Source organism: Zalophus californianus, chromosome 8, assembly GCF_009762305.2.
Source record: "Zalophus californianus isolate mZalCal1 chromosome 8, mZalCal1.pri.v2, whole genome shotgun sequence".
NCBI classification, from domain to species: domain Eukaryota; kingdom Metazoa; phylum Chordata; class Mammalia; order Carnivora; family Otariidae; genus Zalophus; species Zalophus californianus.
The window spans coordinates 101,201,709-101,223,178 of NC_045602.1; the positions used below are offsets into that span (position 1 = coordinate 101,201,709).

Genomic DNA, 21,470 nt, shown 5'->3' on the forward strand with positions numbered 1-21,470 from the left:
GAAAATAAGCTGATGTTCTTTAAGGCACCCAGCCTGAGGTATTTTGTTAGGGAAGCCTTAAGCAGACTCATATACTATCTTAACACCCAGTTCACTTTGATGAAAGAACTTTCTGCTAAATAGTCAAATTGATCTTGAGCAAACTTTACAATATTAACTGACAGCAACACTTATTTTATGTCAGTCCAGAAGGAGCTAATTCATTCTATAAGGTACTGTATTTGACTTAAAAGAGATGAGTGTACAGATAAGTCACCCACAACAGAGCTAGCAAGCCAGTCCAGCCAGATATGTGGTTTCTTTTGCATTGGCAGTTTGGAAGTAGCTCTTATAATTCTTTTGTTTCTCTCTCTCTCTCTCTTTTTAAATAAAATATAGAAGAATTGGCCTTTAGCTGGAATGAATGAAGAGGTAAAATGCTGTACCTTCTCTTTCTATCCCTACCCCCCCAACCATGTTCCCTCTTTAATCTCCTACCATCTTTCTTCTAACAAAACTGATTTCTTGGGGCGCCTGGGTGGCTCAGTCTGTTAAGCGGCTGCCTTTGGCTCAGGTCATGACCCCAGGGTCCTGGGATCAAGCCCCGCATCGGGCTCCCTGCTCAGCAGGAAGCCTGCTTCTCCCTCTCCCTCTGCCTACCTGTCGCTCCCCCTGCTTATGCTCTCTCTCTCACTATCTCTGTGTCAAATAAAAATAAATAAAAAATCTTTAAAAAAAAAACTGATTTCTTAACACCACAAAAAATGATGGGGGGGGGAGTGATTGGCCACTTTTGGAAGTTTATTATTTGCACCCTGGAAAGGCTGTGGAAAATCAAATATTTATCCTTCCTTTCTTATATAAACTTTGTTTTAGAATAGCAAAAAGCTGATGAGAGAAAGTTCTTCATAGAAGAATTTCAGCTCTTAATGTAGTGAGAATGACAGGAAACCATCCTTTGGGAACTCCCTCATGAAATAAGGGGTCTAAGTAATGATTATCAGTGGCCACTAAAACCATTGGGCAAAAGGTTGGGGGAATTTCCTATGGAAGCATCAGGCTGCCACTACCGGAACCCAGTGGATCAAACCCACAGAAAGAGGATCACTAGATACTGGGTGCCTCTGAACATACTCTGCAGGAAGAGCAGCCCCACCTGTAGAAAATTCTTGCCAAAAATGTACTTTAAGAAGGTAGCTATGACTTCACCCCAGTGAAGGAATCAAGGGTTGCCAAATTTTTCAAGAGAAGCTAGAAATCAAGATGCTTTTGTACAACTCCTGCATTTAAAAATATTTTCTATTTTTAAAAGTTGGAAAAACTGTGTGTCTCAAACCAAATAAACCTGTCAGCTCTCCCTTCCTAAGGTCCAACATATCATTTTTCTATCCCTCTGTGCTGCTGTTCTACTTGCCTTCCAGTGCCAGGGCCTCTGGAATGTCTTCCTCAATTCTGTGATCCACATCCATTTTCTCACTCCTGACTTCCTATGACATTTATGGTTGGGTATCTGTGATATTGTGATTTATCATAAGAAATGTATATTTGATCTTCCTTCATGGTTCCTGACTCACAGCTTTCAAAACCCTTGGAATATCATAAACATTAAGAGCAGTGGGATCATATTTTGTTATAATATTTGGTCTTTTGTCCTCAGTTCCTAAAATCGAATTACATCCATAAAGGTGAAATGGGTGTCTCGTTACTCATGACATGCCACTTTCAACCAGACCTGAGCTTATGTTAATGAGGCAACTTTTGGAAAACCCCAAGGTAACCTAAGGATGGGTGTTGGTTGCCAGGGGAGCCAACCATGTGATTAAGAGTTGGAACTTTCAGCCAGATCCCCCAATGTCCAGGGAGAGGTGAAGGGCTGAAGGTTGAGCTCAGTCACTAATAGCCAGTAATTTAGTCAGTCATGCCTATGTAATAAAGCGTCCAGAAAAACCCCGTAAGGTGGAGATGGTGAACACATGGAGATGCCGGGACAATGGCATGTTTGCGGAAGGCATGGAAGCTCTGAGCTGCTTCCCAGCTACCTTGCTCTATGCATCTCTTCCATCTGGCTGCTCCTGAATTATATACTTTTACAATAAACCAGTAATTTAGTAAGTAAACTGTTTTCTTGAGTTCTGTGACCCACTCTTCAAATTAGCAAACTTGAAGAGAGGTCGTGGGAACCTGCCATTTATTGTGGGTAGGTCCATCAATCTGGACTTGTGATTGGTGTCTGGATTGGGAAGGAGGAACAGTCTTGTGGTACTGAGCCCTTAACCTATAGGATCTGACACTATCTCCTGGTAAACAGTGTCAGCATTGAGTTCAGCTGTAGGACCCCTGATCAATATTGGCAGTATAGAATTAATTGCTTACTGGTGTTAGAAAACACTCTTTGGAGTATTCTACCCTTCTAGTACATGGTTATGTGCTTTTGTTAATAGTTTTCTAATCACTTTATATGGCTGTACTTGTCTTCCCTCAATGCCACATGTTCTTAGAAGGCATTTCGCCAGTATTCTACCATTTTGGTTTTCTCTGTAGCACCCAAATATGTCCACTGTTTTTGAGACTTAGAAGATTAGTTATATAGCAAACAGATATATACAAACCTTTAGCAGTTACTAAGTACTCAGCAATTGTTAATTATTTTATCTGTAGCAGCAAAATAGCACCATCAAAAATACTGACCTAAAAATGTCCATTTTCTTGAACCTTACCTTTTAGCATGCAGCTAATCTTTCTTTAAAATACCTCATTCTATTTTTGCAGACTATCAAACTTTTAAAATTGAATTCTCCAATTCTTGGATATCCAGTAATCTACAATAGAGATTTTGCCGTATGATGTTTTATTCTATGGCTATGTGTTTGTTTGAATAATAATAATCTTATATCAGTTAACATGTATTTTCATTGCATGCAATATCTCATGTAGTCCTTATCAACCTGATCATAAATGCTACTATTATGTTCATTTTAGAGATGGGGCCCTGAGAAGTCACATAGCCCGCAGAGGTTACACAGCTAGAAAGTGCACAGGCCTGTGTTGAACCATTACTGGTTAAGATAGCACCAGCTGCTCTAAGAAGGAAACCCCAAAATGTATAGTTGCCCAAACACAATAAGAAGTGTGTTTCTTATTCCCACAAAATTCAAATTGGGGATTGTGATTAGTAGCAGGCTCTCCTCCAAGTTGTGAACCAGAGTCTCAGGCTCCTTACAGCACGTGGGCCTCAAGGTCATCAGAGAAAGAGTATGGAGAATGATGCATAAGAGGATTTTCTGCCAAATATTTGCAAATGACATATCAGATAAAGGGCTAGTATCCAAAATCTATAAAGAACTTATCAAACTCAACACCCAAAGAACAAATAATCCAATCATGAAATGGGCAGAAGACATGAACAGACATTTTTCCAAAGAAGACATCCAAATGGCCAACAGACACATGAAAAAGTGCTCAACGTTGCTCGGCATCAGGGAAATCCAAATCAAAACCTCAATGAGATACCACCTCACACCCGTCAGAATGGCTAAAATGAACAAGTCAGGAAACGATAGATGTTGGCGGGGATGTGGAGAAAGGGGAACCCTCCTACACTGTTGGTGGGAATGCAAGCTGGTGCAACCCCTCTGGAAAACAGTATGGAGGTTCCTCAAACAGTTGAAAATAGAGCTACCATACGATCCAGCAATTGCACTACTGGGTATTTAGCACAAAGATACAAATGTAGGGATCCGAAGGGGTACGTACACCCCAATGTTTATAGCAGCAATGTGCACAATAGCCAAACTGTGGAAAGAGCCAAGATGTCCATCGACAGATGAATGGCTAAAGAAGATGTGGTATATATACACAATGGAATATTATGCAGCCATCAAAAGGAATGAGATTTTTGCCATTTGCAACGACGTGGATGGAACTGGAGGGTGTTATGCTGAGTGAAATAAGTCACGACGTGGATGGAACTGGAGGGTGTTATGCTGAGTGAAATAAGTCAATCAGAGAAAGACATGTATCATATGACCTCACCGATATGAGGAATTCTTAATCTCAGGAAACAAACTGAGGGTTGCTGGAGTGGTGGGGGGTGGGAGGGGTTGGGTGGCTGGGTGATAGACATTGGGGAGGATATGTGCTATGGTGAGTGCTGTGAATTGTACAAGACTGATGAATCACGGATCTGTACTTCTGAAACAAATAATGCAATATATGTTAAGAAAAGAAAAAGAAGAAGATAGGGGAAGAATGAAGGGGAGTGGGTCGGAGGGGGAGACGAACCATGAGAGACGATGGACTCTGAAAAACAAACTGAGGGTTCTAGAGGGGAGGGGGGGTGGGGGGATGGGTTAGCCTGGTGATGGGTATTAAAGAGGGCACATTCTGCTTGGAGCAGTGGGTGTTATGCACAAACAATGAATCATAGAACACTACATCAAAAACTAATGATGTAATTTCCAAGTGATTGTGTTGTTAGAACAGAGATGGAGCTTTAGATTTCTCAGATGCTAACAGCTCCATACCAGTGGAACCCACTGGCTTTACACTTACAATTCTCTGCTTTCTCACTAATTCCCTGACCAACACACAAAGATCCTTTGAGGTGATTAACATAACAATAAAAATTATTAAAAAAAGAAGAAGATTTTCTGCCAGGCCTGTTAGTGGCACATAGCACTCTAGTCCACTGGCCTGATTCAGTCATGGAGCCACAGCTAACTGAAAGGAAGCTGGGAAATGTAGTCCCTCAATGTGTCCAGGAAGAAGAGGAAATGCCCCAGCACCCAAGATGCTCTGATTCTGTAACCCATGCACATAACCATCATGATAAACGGGCTCTGTAGATTTAACTTCAGAATTGGACATGATATGTTATATATTACATGTACTTTTTAAGCTTCTGGTGGATGAAAATACCTCCTATGTGTTTTGAAATACCGTTTCTTAAGTCTTTCTGTGTGTAATGTTTTCTCCATGTCATTTATTCTATTTGTAAATGCCTGTATTGCTTTGACAGTACTATCTTGCTTCAAGCTCTATTTTTAAAAAACAGAAAACTAAGCCCTCAGAATTATGAAACCAATGAATAAAATATTTCCAAGGCTTTTTTTGGACCATGTCTGTCCAGATTTTATTTTCCTGATCCCACCAAAAGAGGATAATAACTTGTTTAAGAGTCTCTTCCCTTGACTCTTGTGGTAGATCTCAACAATTCTCCTAAGAGTGGAAAGATGGATTAAAATATAACCACTAAATAAAGGCTTTGAGACTTTTAAAGTTAAATCGTGTGCTTCGAATTTTCCTAGAAACCACAAAAGAACAGTCACTAAGGTGGTCTTAAGAGATTTAAAGACATGAATATGAATGATAGGAAGTCTCAACTACTACTTAGATTGTGATTAAGACATCAAGGGATTATACAATTTCTATGATATTTTTTCTTTAACTTTCTCATTTTAAAATCTTAGACTAAATTTGTTATACAATATGTTTGATTTTGTAACAAGATATAGGCATAAGAATATTGGCTTTGAATTAGTTTAATTTATAATTTATAATAATTTAATTTATAAGTATAATTTATAAGTTTAATTTATAATTTATAATTCTTCAAGGAATGTTAACCTCAAAGGATCTTTGTATGTTGGTCAGGGAATTAGTGAGAAAGCAGAGAATTGTAAGTGTAAAGCCAGTGGGTTCCACTGGTATGGAGCTGTTAGCATCTGAGAAATCTAAAGCTCCATCTCTGTTCTAACAACACAATCACTTGGAAAATAGAAAAGTTTAGTTAGTCTAAAAAAAAATCTATTTTAAAGAATCTGCTATGACAAACTAGTTTGACTTTTTAATCAAACTGGCTGGTCATACTAGTTAAAACACTTGAGATTTTTTATGCATTCATAAGTATAACCCGTTGAGGGTATATTGTAGTCACTTCACTCGGTAAGCATTTCCAGAGTGCCTTCTGGGTCAAGCACTTTGACAGGTGCAAGGAATACAGAGGCCTGTGTAAGACCAGCTCCTGCCTCCTATTGACTTTCACTTACAGAAGCTAAAAATTCAAAGCAGACCAAGAACCAAGACAGTTACATAACAGGACAAGAAATGCTCAGATGGGTGCCACAAGAGCTAGAAGAAGAGCTTCTAGATTGAGTTGAGGATCCAGTCAGGGAAGTCTTTACTTGAGAAAGACCCAGAAAAGGACATTGGAGACATGGAATCATGGTTAGACAGGTATATGAGTAGAGCATGCAACAAGAAGTGGAGGAGAACAACCCAAAATGAACTCATCTGCTGCTTTTTCATATACGATTTTTATGTGCTATTTATCATTAGTTCTTAATTTTCATAAAAGTACATTGGTATTTAAATGGTTTTAAGACACCTTGTTAAATTCTTAATGCTTGTAGGGTACCCGAGAGTCTACAGAGTCCTTAGACAATGTAAAATACTTTATTGCACTTTTCAATGCTGACATATAAGTTCATTGTAGAAAATGGTCTCTTTTCAGCCACAAGAGGAATTCCAACCCACTTCTCTAAAAGAGCATTTCAAGATGAATACTCATATAAAACATTCTCTTAAACAGCTCCCACTGTTCATAATGTGATTTGATGCTCCATTGAAATTTCCACAGAAAGCTTCAAATACATCCTGGCTCAAATGTTTTCAGACCAAGGGCAGTTATTTTCTGATGAGTCAGGAGATCATGTTGATGGATGAAGCTGGGGAAGTACTGTCATTGGGACAGATGGTTAACCATTTTATTGCTCTCAACACCAAGATCACGCCAATGTGTTCTGTAATTGCAAAATCCCTCTTGACTAGATGATTTGGTGAGGGGGTAATCCTGAGGAGTTAATCTTAACTAGTTTGTCTAGTTGAGCATTTCTGTCTTATGTAAACAGCAAAATTTATACAAACCTCACTGTTTTTGAAGCATTTTGTCCATGTACTGTTAACAGATACCTCAAGACCACTGTCATCTTTTCCAGTCCTTTTTCTTTTCCTTCCTAACTCTCCTTGATGCCTTGTAGCTTAGCATAGTTTATTTAGATGTTCTTCTATCATAAACCTGGTTGGGGGAGTGTCAGAGATAAGTTTGAATTGGCCATCTGAGAATTTGTAAATCTCAAGGGATTGCTATCAAGTCCCCTGGTCCATAGGGCAAGAATTTCTTCCTTCTAGCTCTGGTCTTTTCCTTGGTCAGCAGGAAATCAGTTGCTTTAAGACCAGCATCCCCCTGGTCAAGTTGCAGGCCATCTGCTTGGACATATGTTGACGCTTTGATCTTTTAACAATTAATTTATTCTCTAATGCCTGGATGACCAGGCCTGCCAGGAGGTCCCACTGGACTCTCCCTGGATCTCTGGGAAACATGAAGACAGATTTTCCTGTGAGCTTCTCTCTTAGGGGACAGATATTTTAACAGCCTGACTAGAGAATTCCAATCTATTTGTGAACAGAACCTGATGGTGTTGATGTTTCTTCTACGGGGGTCTGCACTGTAGATTCATTCCTAGCTAGCCTCTTTTCTTAATGCTATCATGTGGAGTATTATTCTCGACCAGGTAGGAAATTGTCATTTCTGCTTTATTCTTTTCTTTATTATTATTATGGTAGAATATACATAAAAAAATTTACCATTTTCACCATTTTTGAATGCACAGTTCAGTGGCATTTAGTACATTCATGTTGTTGTGTAACCATCACTACCATCCATCTCTAGAACTTTTTCATCTTCTCAAACTGAAAATTTGTACCCAGTAAACAGTGACTGCCCATTCCCCCTCCCCCAACCCTTGGCAACCACTGTCCTATTTCCTGTCTCTATGAACTTGACTAATAGATATCTTATATAAGTGTAATCTTACAATATTTGTTCTCTTATATCTGGCTTATTTCACTTAGCATAATGTCTTCAAAGTTCATCCATGTTGTAGCATGTGTCAGAGTTTCCTTCCTTTTTAGGGCTGAATAACATTCCATTGCATGTATGTACTATATGTCACATTTTGTTTATGAACTCTTGGGTTGTTTCCACCTTTTGGCTGTAGGGTCCCTGCTTTCACTTGTTTGGGGGTATATAGCCATAAGTGGAATTGTTGGATCATATGGTAGTTTTATGTTTAATTCTTTGAGGAGTCCCCATACTGTTTTCCACTGGGGTTCTGCCTCATTCTTGATCCCTGTCATAGCTGCATGACTGTATACATGACTGGAACGGGTGAGATTAGGGATGAAATTGACCGAGGGACTTCTATTCTTTCAGGGATTTGTTTTGTTTTGTTTTGTTTAGAAGAACCTTAAAAAAAAATGATACCTAGGGGAAAAAATTCTCTTTCACCTCATGTTAAGGAATTCCTGGAAGAATAAAAGTAGGCCCATCAATATTGAACCCTGAGAATTGGGAGAACTGAGATTTTTGTGCCTGGTGTGGCAAAGACTGCTGGGTAGCAGAATTAAACAAAGCACCCTGTCCTAACTCAGGGTAGGTTAAATGAGGAATAAAGAAACAATAGAGCCACAAGCTTTCCTACTATGGGCTCCTCAGGTACAGTGTATCCATATGGTGAGATCCAAGTTTGGCCCTCAGATGTAATAGTGAGCCCAGATTCTGGGGCACGGTTCCCAGAAGCATGAGCCTAGTGAGTGAACTAACTGATACTTGTGTCCCAGGAGATACCACAGAGACTACCTCACCCAGCTCTCTAGCTGAGGCAATAGACCTCACCCTTGTAGTTTAGAGGTTGCTTCCTGCCTTGCACACAGAAAAACTCAGGGCCCAGAGAACAGTTCCTATTCTCTAGAACTTTCCAAATTGTTGACTTACGTTAGCTCCTCTAATAGGACTTGCACAGTGAGATTCAAGAATACTGTCTACCCTCCAACTACGAATCAGTTAGCTTAGCTGTCATTCCATCCAAAACATAGGCTTGTTTCATATTTGCTTGCATGAGAGGACATCATTCCCACTCTAGGCTTGGCCACTTCGCTAGCTTCGTCCAAACAGCTTCACCCGGGGCTCGAACTCACTTCTGTTCAGTCCTTAGGAAAAACTTGTTTAGAGTAGCAGAATTAGAGAGGATTACCTAAGGGATATGTGGTCCTTCTGTTCTTCTTAGAAGCTCCCGACATTTATCTATCCCTGGATTAAGCCAGGTCATCAAAAAAAGGAATTCCTGGCTGACATCATCCTGACCCCTTATGGAACAGCTTTTACAATCTTCCATCAGGGCAGCGTCCTTTGAGTAAAGTTTACCCTCGGCCCTACAAAACTCCTCTTGGTACAACTGATGTCTTCATACACCCACTGAACGTGGTACCTACTTTGTATGAAGCCCCGTAAGAGAGATAGTTCCCAGGCCTTGTACCAGGAACTGTTACTCCCTTCTGAGCAGTTGGTTTGTTGTGATCCTGGACACACATGAACCAACTCTCTGGTCATGGAATGAGGAAGCTGAGAGATGGGGCAGCAGGCTGCCTCTAGCATGGGTACAGAACTCAGGCAAGATTTTGTGTGTTAATCTCATGCCTGTCTTTACCTTATTTTGTAAGCTTCTGTTTTTCTTTCAGTCTCATTGCCTCACTTTGTAGGTTGTTGAATTATCTGAATTTTTGCAAGCTATTCAGATCCCTTAGGGAATAAAATGTAAACGTGAATCAGGTATTCTCAGTTGCTTTGGAAGACGAAATGTATATAAATTATTAGTTTTCAGAGAACTAAAATATGCTTGATAAAGTTGGCCTTAAAACAATTAATTACTCTTCTGAATTCATGACTAAATTATAAGTTCTGTGCTCTCAGGAGCCTTAGCTATAGTGTTCATTCTGTACTTGCCGTTGCCAGTGCTGTGCTTAGCACGTAGTAGATGCTCAGTAAACATCCCCTGCGAGATTTGACCAAACAGGATCTCTCTGCACTTAAAGGTTACCACCCTCAGGGTGTGTAGATCCTGAGAAGCAAAGAGAGGCTGTGGCATTCTGGTATTTCCTCCGCCCTTGTCGTTTATGGGAGGACACCAATGGCACTTCTAACGCTCTCCTGTCTCCCTCTCTGCAGACTCACATTTCGAGACTCCCTCCTGGTGCGGTGGCGGGACAGTCCGTGGCAATCGAAGGCGGGGTTTGCCGCCTGGAGAGCCCAGTGAACTGACCCTTCAGGCTGAGCATGAAGCGTCCGAGAGGCATTTCAGAGCCTGAGCGTTTCGGGGATTTTAACTGAAGTTGGATGTTTTATCTTCGCCATTTTATAATTCCTCTTTGCAGCCTCGTGCACGGCTCGCAACACTAGTGCTGCTGCAGTTAGCGCTTAGTGACGTGCGGGTCTTCCGCTGGTGGGCAGGACTGAGTGCGCGTGTGTGCGCGCGCGTGCAGTGCGTGTGCCTGCTTCTCCCTCGATGAAATACAAGCTCCTTATTGTGTAACCTACGACCAGGAATGATTAAATCATCTTTACAAAATGTGTGCTTTACTGTTTACAAGTAAAACCTAAAGTTACAAAGGAAACATTTTTGATTTCATACAGAGGTACCAGCTGTCGTTGATGTGGTGTGTCTGAACTGAAGAGTAAATCTACTTGTTTAAATGATTTGACAGTGGTAGTGCTCCATTTAATAACAGTACTAAGTGATAAAGTGTTTTTATTTGTTAACCAGTTTAAGTGGATCCTGTGGTAACTTAAACTGTTATTCTCATCCCTCATATGGGGCATTTTTCTTTAACAAAGAATGGTTTCAGTGAAACAATCTAGCAGAGAATTAAGGTCAGAACCTTTTTAAATAATAGTCTTATTGATAAAGTTTGTACTTCTTTCCTCAAGCTTTTCTAAGCTTAAATACTGCATATCTTCGAGCTATATGTACTATATAATGAAAGAATATGTAAAGAGAACATACAGGAATGCACAGTCCTTAATTTGTGTATAATGGAATGTTATTTACAATGTAACACTGTAAATAAGAAAGCAAAATTTATGGGAAAATTCAATATTATCTTTGTTTCTTGTTTAAATATATTTTTAAGATAAAGGCACAAAAATAAAAGAAGCATATTACTGGGTATAGTGTGTGACTCCTCTTCTCAGACTAATAAATTATCTTTGGGATCCTAGATTGGAGAGCCATTTTTTATTTTGTTTGTAAAAAGTTACTTCTTCCAGAAATCATACCTTTATCTTTTTTTGCTATGATTCTGATAGTTCAAAAGCAGTCTTTGTGCAGTTAGGCTGGACACTTAACAAGATGAAAGTTGAACTTCGTTCATGATTGAATGATCAGTATCAAGATCCCTAAAATTTTTATTGCAGGTTGATAAAAAAATAACAAAGGGAAGGCATAAGAACACTCTGCTTTGGAAAATTGTAGTGGCAGCTGAAAACCCAAGGGTTTCAGTTGATAAATTGCTTCTAAATGTTATATTTAGTGATTGTGGAGCCACATAAGGAAACCAAGACTTTTCTTTTGATTTTATGTGTAAGAAGTAGCTATCAAGAAGATACTAAAGATAGCCTTGCTCAGGGAGAGGAAGTTCCCTGCACCATATAATCATGGCTCTGGGCGGTAACTGATAAAGCCCCAGATGAAATTATACACTTGACATCGATGTATGGCCAAATTATAAAGGAAAGACAACCAAAATGGAGTGGGTGTAAATATGAATGATTTGGGAGTTGCTGATTTATATTCCTTGTACAGGCAATTACATTTGTTTCGCTGTGTTCCCGTAGACGGGTTGGTGCCGTGGTATCTGTTTCTCATTCTTAATGAGGCTGAGAACGTAGTAAGCGATGGGCTGGCTGGTGGGGAGCCTTTGGCTTCAAAAGCTTTCAAAGACCTGTTACCTGTTGACAGGGTTTTTTGAGGAACTGGACTGGATCACATAAAACTATCAGGACACTTTGGAGTCTGAAAATCATCTGACCTACTTCACCAGGAATGCCATTTCTTTTCATCTTCTTTTGACTTTATTCTACTCATATTTAAAAGTTTGGGCTTGTTAAAAACCCCTTTTATGAAGAGTTTAAAAACTGGTCAGTATAAAAGAGCACAGCCCCTCCAAAAACAGTTTGTTAAGGCTTTATTCTCCAATTCCTATTTTTTTTTTAATTTAAGGAATAGTGTCAAACCAGGAGGCAAAAAAAAAAAAAAAAGTGATACTCAGAATCATGGAGGCAAAAACGTAATGGGTGGTATAAGTTCCTTAGTGATCAGATCAGATATTAAAGAGCAGATCCTGGAACCAGAGGATAATCGACCTCATTTCACACAAAAGTAGAAAGGGTCAAAAGAAACAGATAAGAAAGGAACCTCATTCCCTAGTCTGGCTTATATCACCAAGATGCTGAAGCAGTATTTTAACACGGATGATCTTTACTGTATGCCTATCTACTGCTTCTTTTCAAGCCCTGATCATTGGATGCTTGGTTCTCTTGAGTATAAGTAAGCCTGGTCTGGATTCCTCAAGGCCATCCCTGTGATTCTGCTCTGGGTTTGGAAACGGGAGTTTTCTGGAAGTGGCGAGGAGATGGAGGGCATGTGCTCTACCTGCAGGCACCCACAGTGCCCATGCCCAGTGCTGAGGTCTGAAGGCCTTGTCTAGGCCCACCCCCCTCACTTGGCAGCTCTGCCTCTTCTCACTGCCCTCTGTGTGTCTGATGAGGGCAGGCCCTTCCTCCCTTTTTCCCTGCTGCTTTGAACTGTGAAGTTGAAGTCTGAGAGCAGTGTCTGTTAGAATTGTGTACAAAGTACATGTAAGTAAGTCCTAAATGCTTGTCTGTGAGCAAAATGGATGACTTTTAGCTTGCGGCTGTGGGGACTTCTCTTTGGCTGCTCAAAAGTCTTTTTTGCCTAATTGCTCACTTTGTCCCATGTTTGAGAGTGGTGATGGTACATTGCAGTCACCTGCAAATAAGCAGGGTTGTAATTCTGTTTCGAAGCACAGGTAAGGGGGAGGGAGGAAAGGAGGGTGTGAAGAAGGGAACATTTAGAAACGTCCTGAAATTATTCTTGAATCTTGAGATTGTATTATTGTGGCATTAAAAAAAAATCCAGTCATTGTTATTATAAAAGCAATTCATGCTCATTACAAAACATCAGAAAATAGATAAGCAAAAAACAAACAAACAAAAGATTAACTCATAACCCCACTTCCCTAGAGACAACAGTTAATAACACTTTTTCTTGTATTCTTGCAGACTTTTCATGCATGAATTTTCTAAGTTTTTAACACCGAAATGGGTTTACATAACCTGCTGTTTCACTTAAGAATGTCACAGAAGGATGTCCAGACTTACAAGAATTACCTCATTTATTATTGGTTCAGCTAGTGCTATTCAGTACCTATATTCTATCCTAAGACTTCTGTAGAAACCCATCCCCAGTCCTAACGGTACAGTCAGCTTCTGCTTTCTCTGGCCACAGGTCCGCACAGTGAGCACCGTGGCAAGGTCTGATTTGCCAGTGAAAGCCAGCTGAGCAAGGGTCTGGAGCAGACCACTGTCACTGCCCATCAATTCTCCAGTTTAGAGTGCCCCAGACAACAGTTGGAGGCTGGCATCTGCACCTCTACGCCTGAGGACTTGTTCTGGAACTACAGAAAGCTGCCCCTGCACACAGCAGGCTAGAAATGCCTGGGAATCAGCATGCCTCAATAGCAATTCTCAACCAGTGATGAACAGAATTTGTATAAATATACTCACTGCCTTGCTTCTTGGGTGGTATAAGTCTGGGGTACGTGTTTCACACTGTTTTTGAGATTTCCCACAGAAGTTAAGCTTCAGTTGCCCTCTGTGGTAGTTGACTTATGAATACACCTCATGTTGGCCTTCTTCCCTTCCCAGTACCCTTCTTTGTTCCCCTATTTGTGGGTCCTGGGGTCATCTCCCAGATGAACTACTTGCATTTGCCACCTTGTCCCAGGGTTGCTTCCTGGGGACTTGAAACTAAGAAACATTCCATTCTCCTTGGCCAGGAGGACTTGATGGGCCTTTATACCCTCTTCTGCTGAGAGGGTGGACTCACCAGTCTGCTTGGGCCCTGCACTGGAGTCTCTTCCTGCCTTGTGCTCCTGATGAACTGTCTTCATCCGTCATATCTGATTGAACATTCTCCAAGTGATAAGGTTGGTTGTGCCACAGAAGTGGAAGGAAGTTCACAGCTTGGTCAGTAATGGCAGGCACCAGACAGCTGGAGACAGGCGCATACTTTTAAGGAGGTGGGGAAAAAACAAGCTGAAGAGCAGCAGTCCATCAAGGAGTGAGGAATTCCTCAAGGGAAAGAATCTGGAATCATGTTACTGGTACTCAGAAGAAACCATAGCCAAAGGTGTGTGATGACTTTTAAGAGATTTGAAAAGACCCAAACAGTGGTTGCCAGTGTCCCCACGTCATGAACACATCTCCATGATGACCACACTATAACAACCAATATGGCACCCACTTTCAGAATGTCATTTCTCAAGCCTGGATATCACCAATGTAATTTTATGGTTAATTTTTTTTAAAAATGCCTCCCAACATTTTTCTGAAAACAAAATGTTTATTGAGTCAAGCACATCCACTTTTTTTCTGACATAAACCCTACAATTGTTCAACGTTGTGAATTCCTTTGTGCCATGAAGCCCAGTCTCCCATCCAACTTAAGGTTCCAGTGGTGAGTCATGGTGTGGAGAACCAAAAGGGGACTATGTGTGGAAGCTACTCCTCCACCCCAGGAACACTAGCCCAAGAAAAGGTTGAGCCCAGAAGAAATAAGCCCCTGTGAATATGATGAATTTGTTTTACGTTAGCTATATCCTAAACCATTCCCAAATCCTGATTAAGCAGGGGAAGGAGATGTGGGTGGGTAAACGCAGTAGGCTATACAGGTTGGGAGTAAATGAGCGGGAGGTTGACACCATAAAAGTAATCCTTTAATATTTGCTCTGGGGCATTAAGAATTCTTAAGGATTACATTGCTTTTCCCCAACACTTAATTTGGGTTTAAGTTTATATTAGTCCAGATGCCTAGCATCGGAGACCTACAGGCAGACCAAAGTGACCAGGCAGTTTTTCTGTGCCCACATATTGCTGTCTCTGAAGTGTATGGCCACAGGAAGGATTAAATCTAAAACTGGCAAGGGCCTCCCTCCAAGGCTGTGCACTCAGCTTCCAGAAGCCCATCAGCCAAGCCCAGGGTGGTTCACTGTGACCAGTTGCAGAAAGTGGCAGGGAAAGCAAGCACGGTGGTTTCTCCTTTACGTGGTCGAGTCACCAAAGCCCTGAAACCACAGTGGCAAAGCTGGAAACACTGGGCTAGGGTTTCTTGGCCCTGATGGGGATTTCACTGATTGTCAGCAGGGCTTCAGAACCTGGATAGAAAAAAAAATCTAAACAATTCCTTTAATCACTGCTGTTGCCGTTATGCTGGAGGTCCAAAAGGTTGCTCCTCAAATGGCCTTTCCTGGCCTTGGAAAATCCAGTAATGCTTAAAAGATAGACAATTGTGGTGTTTTTTTTTTTTTTTTTTTTTTAAGATTTTATTTATTTATTTGACAGAAACACAGAGAGAGAGAGAGAGAGAGAGGGAACACAAGCAGGGGGAGAGGGAGAGGGAGAAGCAGGCCTCCCACGGAGCAGGGAGCCTGATGCGGGGCTCGATCCCAGGACCCCGGGATCATGACCTGAGCTGAAGGCAGACGCTTAATGACTGAGCCACCCAGGCGCCCCAGAAGATTGTGTTCTTCTAATATATTAAGAACAATATATTCTTCTTCATTTATAAGTAGTAAGATTTTAATCTGTCCACCCAAGTTTTTTCCCCTAACCTGTTCACTAGCAGCCTTTTCCATCTAGTTAATGGTAAGTCCATCATTCTGGGTGCTCAGGCCAAAATTCTTGGAGTCATTTTTTTTTGTTTTATGTATCTGTTGTTGCATAACAAGCCTCCCTAAATCTTAGTAATTTAAACAACAACTATTTTGTTTTCTCACAGTTGTGTCAACTAGGCTTGGCTTCACCCAGTGGGTTTTCTGTGACTCTTGCCGGTAGTCATGGGTATGCTGTATTCAGCTGGAGTGTGAGCTGGGGGCTGAGCTGATGAGCTTCCTTCTTTTTCCATGCAGGCTCAGGGTCTTTTCCTCTGCTTGTGGCCACCCTCCATGGTCTTTTCATGCTGCTTCTCCTGTAAGACATGGCAGCTTAAGTTTCCCAGGAGCATGAAAGCAAAAGCTACCAGGCCCTTTTAAGGTTTGGGTCAGAACTGTCCCAGCCTTACTTTTGCCACATGTATTGCTCAAATCAAGTCACTGAGCTCAGCCCAGATTCAAGAGGGGACTACATTAGGGTATTAATACAGAGACAAGGCTCTTTGGGGGCCATCAACCTGAAATCCTTGAATCTGCTTTTTCTCCTATTTTAGAACCAATCCATTACTAAATGCTATTGTCCTGAATCCAACCACTTCTCCCGCTCTCCACTACTACCATCCAGCTCATCTCTCCCCTGAGTTATTACAACAGGGTCCTCACTGGCCTCCCTGCGTCCATAGTTACTTGTCCACTCGGCAGCCAGAAGGAGTCTGATCATGATGCTCCTCTGCTCAAAACTTCCATCCTGGCCTCCTTGCCATTTCAGCAGCCCAGACCACCTCCCATCTCAGAGCCACTGCATATGGCTTTATTCTCCTCCTTTCCAGAGGGATCCACATGGCTTGCTTCTCCCTCATCTCCTTCAACTCTTTGTTTAAATGTTACTGTCTCTCTCTTTTTTAGAGATTTTATTTATTTATTTATTTATTCATTTATTTATTTATTTGTCAGAGAGAGAGAGAATGCACACAAGCAGGGGGAGCAGCAGGCAGAGGGAGAAGCAGGCTCCCCATTGAACAAGGAGGCTGATGTGGGACTCGATCCCAGGACCCTGGGATCATGACCTGAGCTGAAGGCAGACACTTAGCTAAGTCACCCAGCTGTCCCTAAATGTTACCTTCTCAGTGAGCACCCTTCTCACCACACTCCTCTCACCGCTCTGTGTCCTGTCCCCTTTCTGCTTTATTTTTTCCTTCTGGCACTCAGTCTTTCCAATCTACCATATCACTGACACATTGGTTTGGTTTATGTGTCTCCCTCAATATGCAGGTAAGCTCCCTGAAAACAGGGATTTTTCTGTCATTCATACTATACTTCTAGCACTGACGACAGTGCCTGGTACATCATAGGTCCTCACTAAATATTTGTTGAGTGAATAAATGAGGGTTCCAGAACATGCAGCCAAGAATACTTTATCTGGCAAGGCTGTCATTTAGAATGGATGGAGAGATGCAGAGCTTCCAAGACCCGCAGAAACTGAAAGAATATGTGACCACTAAGCTGGCCCTACAAGAAATATTAAGGGGGGTTCTATAAAAGGAGAAAGACCCCAAGAGTGATATACAACAGAAATTTACAGAGACGATCTATAGAAACAAGGACTTCATAGGCAACATGATGACAATAAATTCATATCTTTCAATAATTACTCTCAACGTGAGTGGCCTAAATGCTCCCATAAAATGGCACAGGGTTGCAGATTGGATAAAAAGTCAGGACCCATCCATATGCTGTCTACAAGACTCATTTCAAATCTAAAGATACATCCAGACTGAAAGTGAATGGATGGAGATCCATCTTCCATGCCAATGGACGTCAAAAGAAAGCTGGGGTAGCAATTCTCATATCAGACAAATTAGATTTTAAGCTAAAGACCGTAGTTAGAGACACAGAAGGACACTATATCATTCTTAAAGGGTCTATCCAACAGAAAGATCTAACAGTTGTAAATATCTACATCCCCAACATGAGAGTAGCCAACTACATAAGCCAACTGTTAACTAAAATAAAGAGTCATATTGATAATAATACATTAATTATAGGAGACCTCAATACTCCACTCTCAGCAATAGACAGATCATCAGAGCAGAAAATCAACAAAGAAATAAGAGCTTTGAATGACACACTGGACCAGATGGACCTCATAGATATATACAGAACATTCCACCCTGAAACAACAGAATAGTCATTCTTCTTGAGCGCACATGGAACTTTCTCCAGAATAGACCACATACTGGGTCACAAATCAGGTCTCAACTGATACTAAAAGACTGAGATTATTCCCTGCATATTCTCAGACCATAATGCTTTAAAACTGGAACTCAGTCACAAGAAAAAATTTGGAAGAAATTCAAACACTTGGAAGCTAAAGACCACTCTGCTCAAGAATGTTTGGGTCAACCAGGATATCAAAGAAGAACTTTTTTTTTTTTTTCAAAGAAGAACTTAAACATTCATGGAAACCAATGAGAACAAAAACACTTCGGTCCAAAACCTATGGGATACTGCAAAGGCAGTCCTAAGGGGGAAATATATAGCCATCCAAATGTCACTCAAAAAAATAGAAAAATCCCGAATTCACCAACTGTCTTTACACCTTAAAGAAACAACAAATGATGCCTAAGCCACTCATTAGAAGAGAAATAAGATTAGAGCAGAGATCAATGAACTAGAAACCAGAAATACAGTAGAGCAGATCAATGAAACTAGAAGCTGGTTCTTTGAAAGAATTAATAAGATCAATAAACCACCAGCCAAATTAGCCAAACCACCACACCCAAAAAACAAATAATCAAATCAATAAATGGGAAGAAGACATGAAAAGACACTTCTCCAAAGAAGACATACAAATGGCTAACAGACACATGAGAAAATGTTCATCATCATTAGCCATCAGGGAAATTCAAATTAAAACCACATTGAGATACCACCTTACACCAATTAGAATGGCAAAAATTGACAAGGCAAGAAACAACAAATGTTGGAGAGGTTGTGGAGAAAGGTCAACCCTCTTACACTGTTGGTGGGAATGTAAGTTGGTACAGCCACTTTGGAAAACAGTGTGGAGGTTCCTCAAAAAATTAAAAATAGAGCTACACTATGACCCAGGAATTGCACTACTGGGTATTTACCCAAAGACACAGATGTAGTGAAAAGAAGGGCCATGTTACCCCAATGTTCATAGCAGCAATGTCCACAATAGCCAAACTGTGGAAAGAGCCAAGATGCCCTTCAACAGACAAATGGATAAAGAAGATGTGGCCCATATATACAATGGAATATTACTCAGCCATCAGAAAGGATGAATACCCAACTTTCACATCAACATGGATGGGACTGGAGGAGATTACGCTAAGTGAAATAAGTCAAGCAGAGAAAGTCAATTATCATATGGTTTCACTTATCCGTGGAACATAAGGAATAGCAGGGAGGACATTAGGAGAAGGAAGGGAAAAATGAAGGGGGGGACATCGGAGGGGGAGATGAACCATGAAAGACTATGGACTCTGAGAAACAAACTGAGGGTTTTAGAGGAGAGGGGAGGGGGGGATGGGTTAGCCTGGTGATGGGTATTAAGGAGGGCACATTCTGCATGGAGCACTGGGTGTTATATGAAAACAATGAATCGTGGAACACTACATCAAAAACTAATGATGTACTGTATGGTGACTAACATAACATAATAAAATAAAATTAAAAAAATAAATAATAAATAAATGAGGATTCCTCATGGTGACATGGAAGAGGCAGTGTGGAACCGTGTATTAGTTTTCTATTGCTGCCATAACAAATTGTTATAAACTTAGCAGCTTAGAACAACACATATGGATTATCTCCCAATTCTGTAAGTCAGAAGCCTTCGGCTGGTTTCTCTGCTCCAGCACCTAAAAGGCTAAAATCAAGATAGTGGCAGGGCTGCATTCCTTCTGGAAGGCACTAGGGGAGGATTCGTTTCCAGCTCATGCAGGTTGTTGGCAGAATTTAGTTTCATGAGGTTGTAAGAATGAGATCTCCATTTCCTTGCTGGCTGTTGGCTGAAGAAAGTAAATATAACAAACCTACAAATATATGCTTGCTCTTTCTTATCTCGACTTCTTTGACATAAAATTATATTAAGTAATAATTGTAATGATGTATTGTTGCATTTGTAACATCTATGGATGTAATATGTGTGACAATAGTAGCACAAAAAGAAAAATCGTGAGTAGGGCTATATATATAGGAGTAACATTACTACTTCTTGCAGGAATTGTGTTAATATAAATCTAAAGTGGATTCTGATAAATGATACATTTGGGAAGCCCTAGAGCAACCACCAAGAAAATAACTAAATAAATAGTAGAAAAATTATTAAAGGAATCAAATTATACTACAGATAATCACTTAATGCCAAATAAGCAGTAAAGGAATAGGAACAAAATAGAAATGGAAAAAGATAGGAGACATGTAGAAAGCAAAAAATTAATCTAACTGTAATAACATTAGATGTTGTATTAGTCAGGGTTCTCCAGAGAAATAGAACCAATAGGATGTGTATGTGTGTGTGTATATAAATGATTTTTCATAAGGAATTGGACTGTACAATTATGGAGCCTGGCAAAGCCAAATCTGCAGTGTGGGCCAGCAGGCTTGAGCCCCAGGAGCCCCAGTGGTGCAGTGCCAGTGTGAAAGCCAGCAGTTTGGAGACCCTGGAGAGTCAATGGTGCAGAGGAAGTCTGAAGGAAGTCTCTTGGAGAACTCCCTCTTGCTCAGGGATTCATTCAGGATTTCAACTGATTGGATGAGGTCCACCCACATTATGGTGGGCCAACTACTCTACTCAGTGTTCACTAATTTAAATGTTAATCTCATCCCCAAACACCCACTAAATTGACACATAAAGTCAACCATTACTGGTGTGACTGAATTAAACAATCCAGCCAAAAGGCTGAGATTGCCAGAATGGATTAAAAAACAAATTTCAATTATATGCTGTCTACAGGACACGTTAGACTTAAATTATACAAATAGGTTGAAAGTAGAAGAATGGAAAATATATCATGCAAACAGCAACCATAAGAAATCTGGAGTGGCCATACTAATATCAGACAAAATAGACAAACAAAATATGTATTGCTAGAGATAAGGGGCACATTTTACAATGATAAAAGGATCAATCCATGAGAAATTCATAACAATAATAAACATATGCATGTAACAGCACAGTCCCAAAGTACATGAAGCAAAGCGTGATGCAGTTGAGGGGAGGAATAGAGAAGCCAGCAATAATGGAGCCTTCAATACTTCACTCTATATTGGATAGAACTAGGCAAGAGATCAATAAGGAAGTAAAAGACTTGTACAACACTATACACAAAGCTCACCTGACAGACACCTACAGAACACACTACCCAACAACAACAGTATACATTCTTCTAGGGTGCACATGAGGCATTCTTCAGGATGGACCTTAGACTAGGCCATAACACAAACCTCAATAAGTTTAAAAGGATTGAAATCATACTAACCATATTCTCTGATCACAATAGAATAAAATTAGAAATTACTAACTGAAAGAAACTGAGCAAATTCAGCAATATGTGGAAGTTAGAGTGCTACTAAATAATCAGTGAGCCAAAGATAAAACACAGGAAAGGTAGGGATGC

The 21,470-nt window shown here is 40.6% G+C and overlaps 1 protein-coding gene across 9 annotated transcripts in view; it reads left to right on the forward strand.

The window, feature by feature from the left end:
- The window catches only part of TASP1 (taspase 1), a 295,328-nt gene extending 284,255 nt beyond the window's left edge, over positions 1-11,073 (forward strand). For all 9 annotated transcript variants that reach the window (XM_027622321.2, XM_027622326.2, XM_027622324.2 and 6 more), the window contains one exon: positions 10,043-11,073. In XM_027622321.2, coding sequence (XP_027478122.1) covers positions 10,043-10,135 — 93 coding nt within the window. In that variant the 3' untranslated portion in view covers positions 10,136-11,073. The remainder of the gene's footprint in view (positions 1-10,042) is intronic.
- The last annotated feature ends 10,397 nt before the right edge of the window (positions 11,074-21,470 follow it).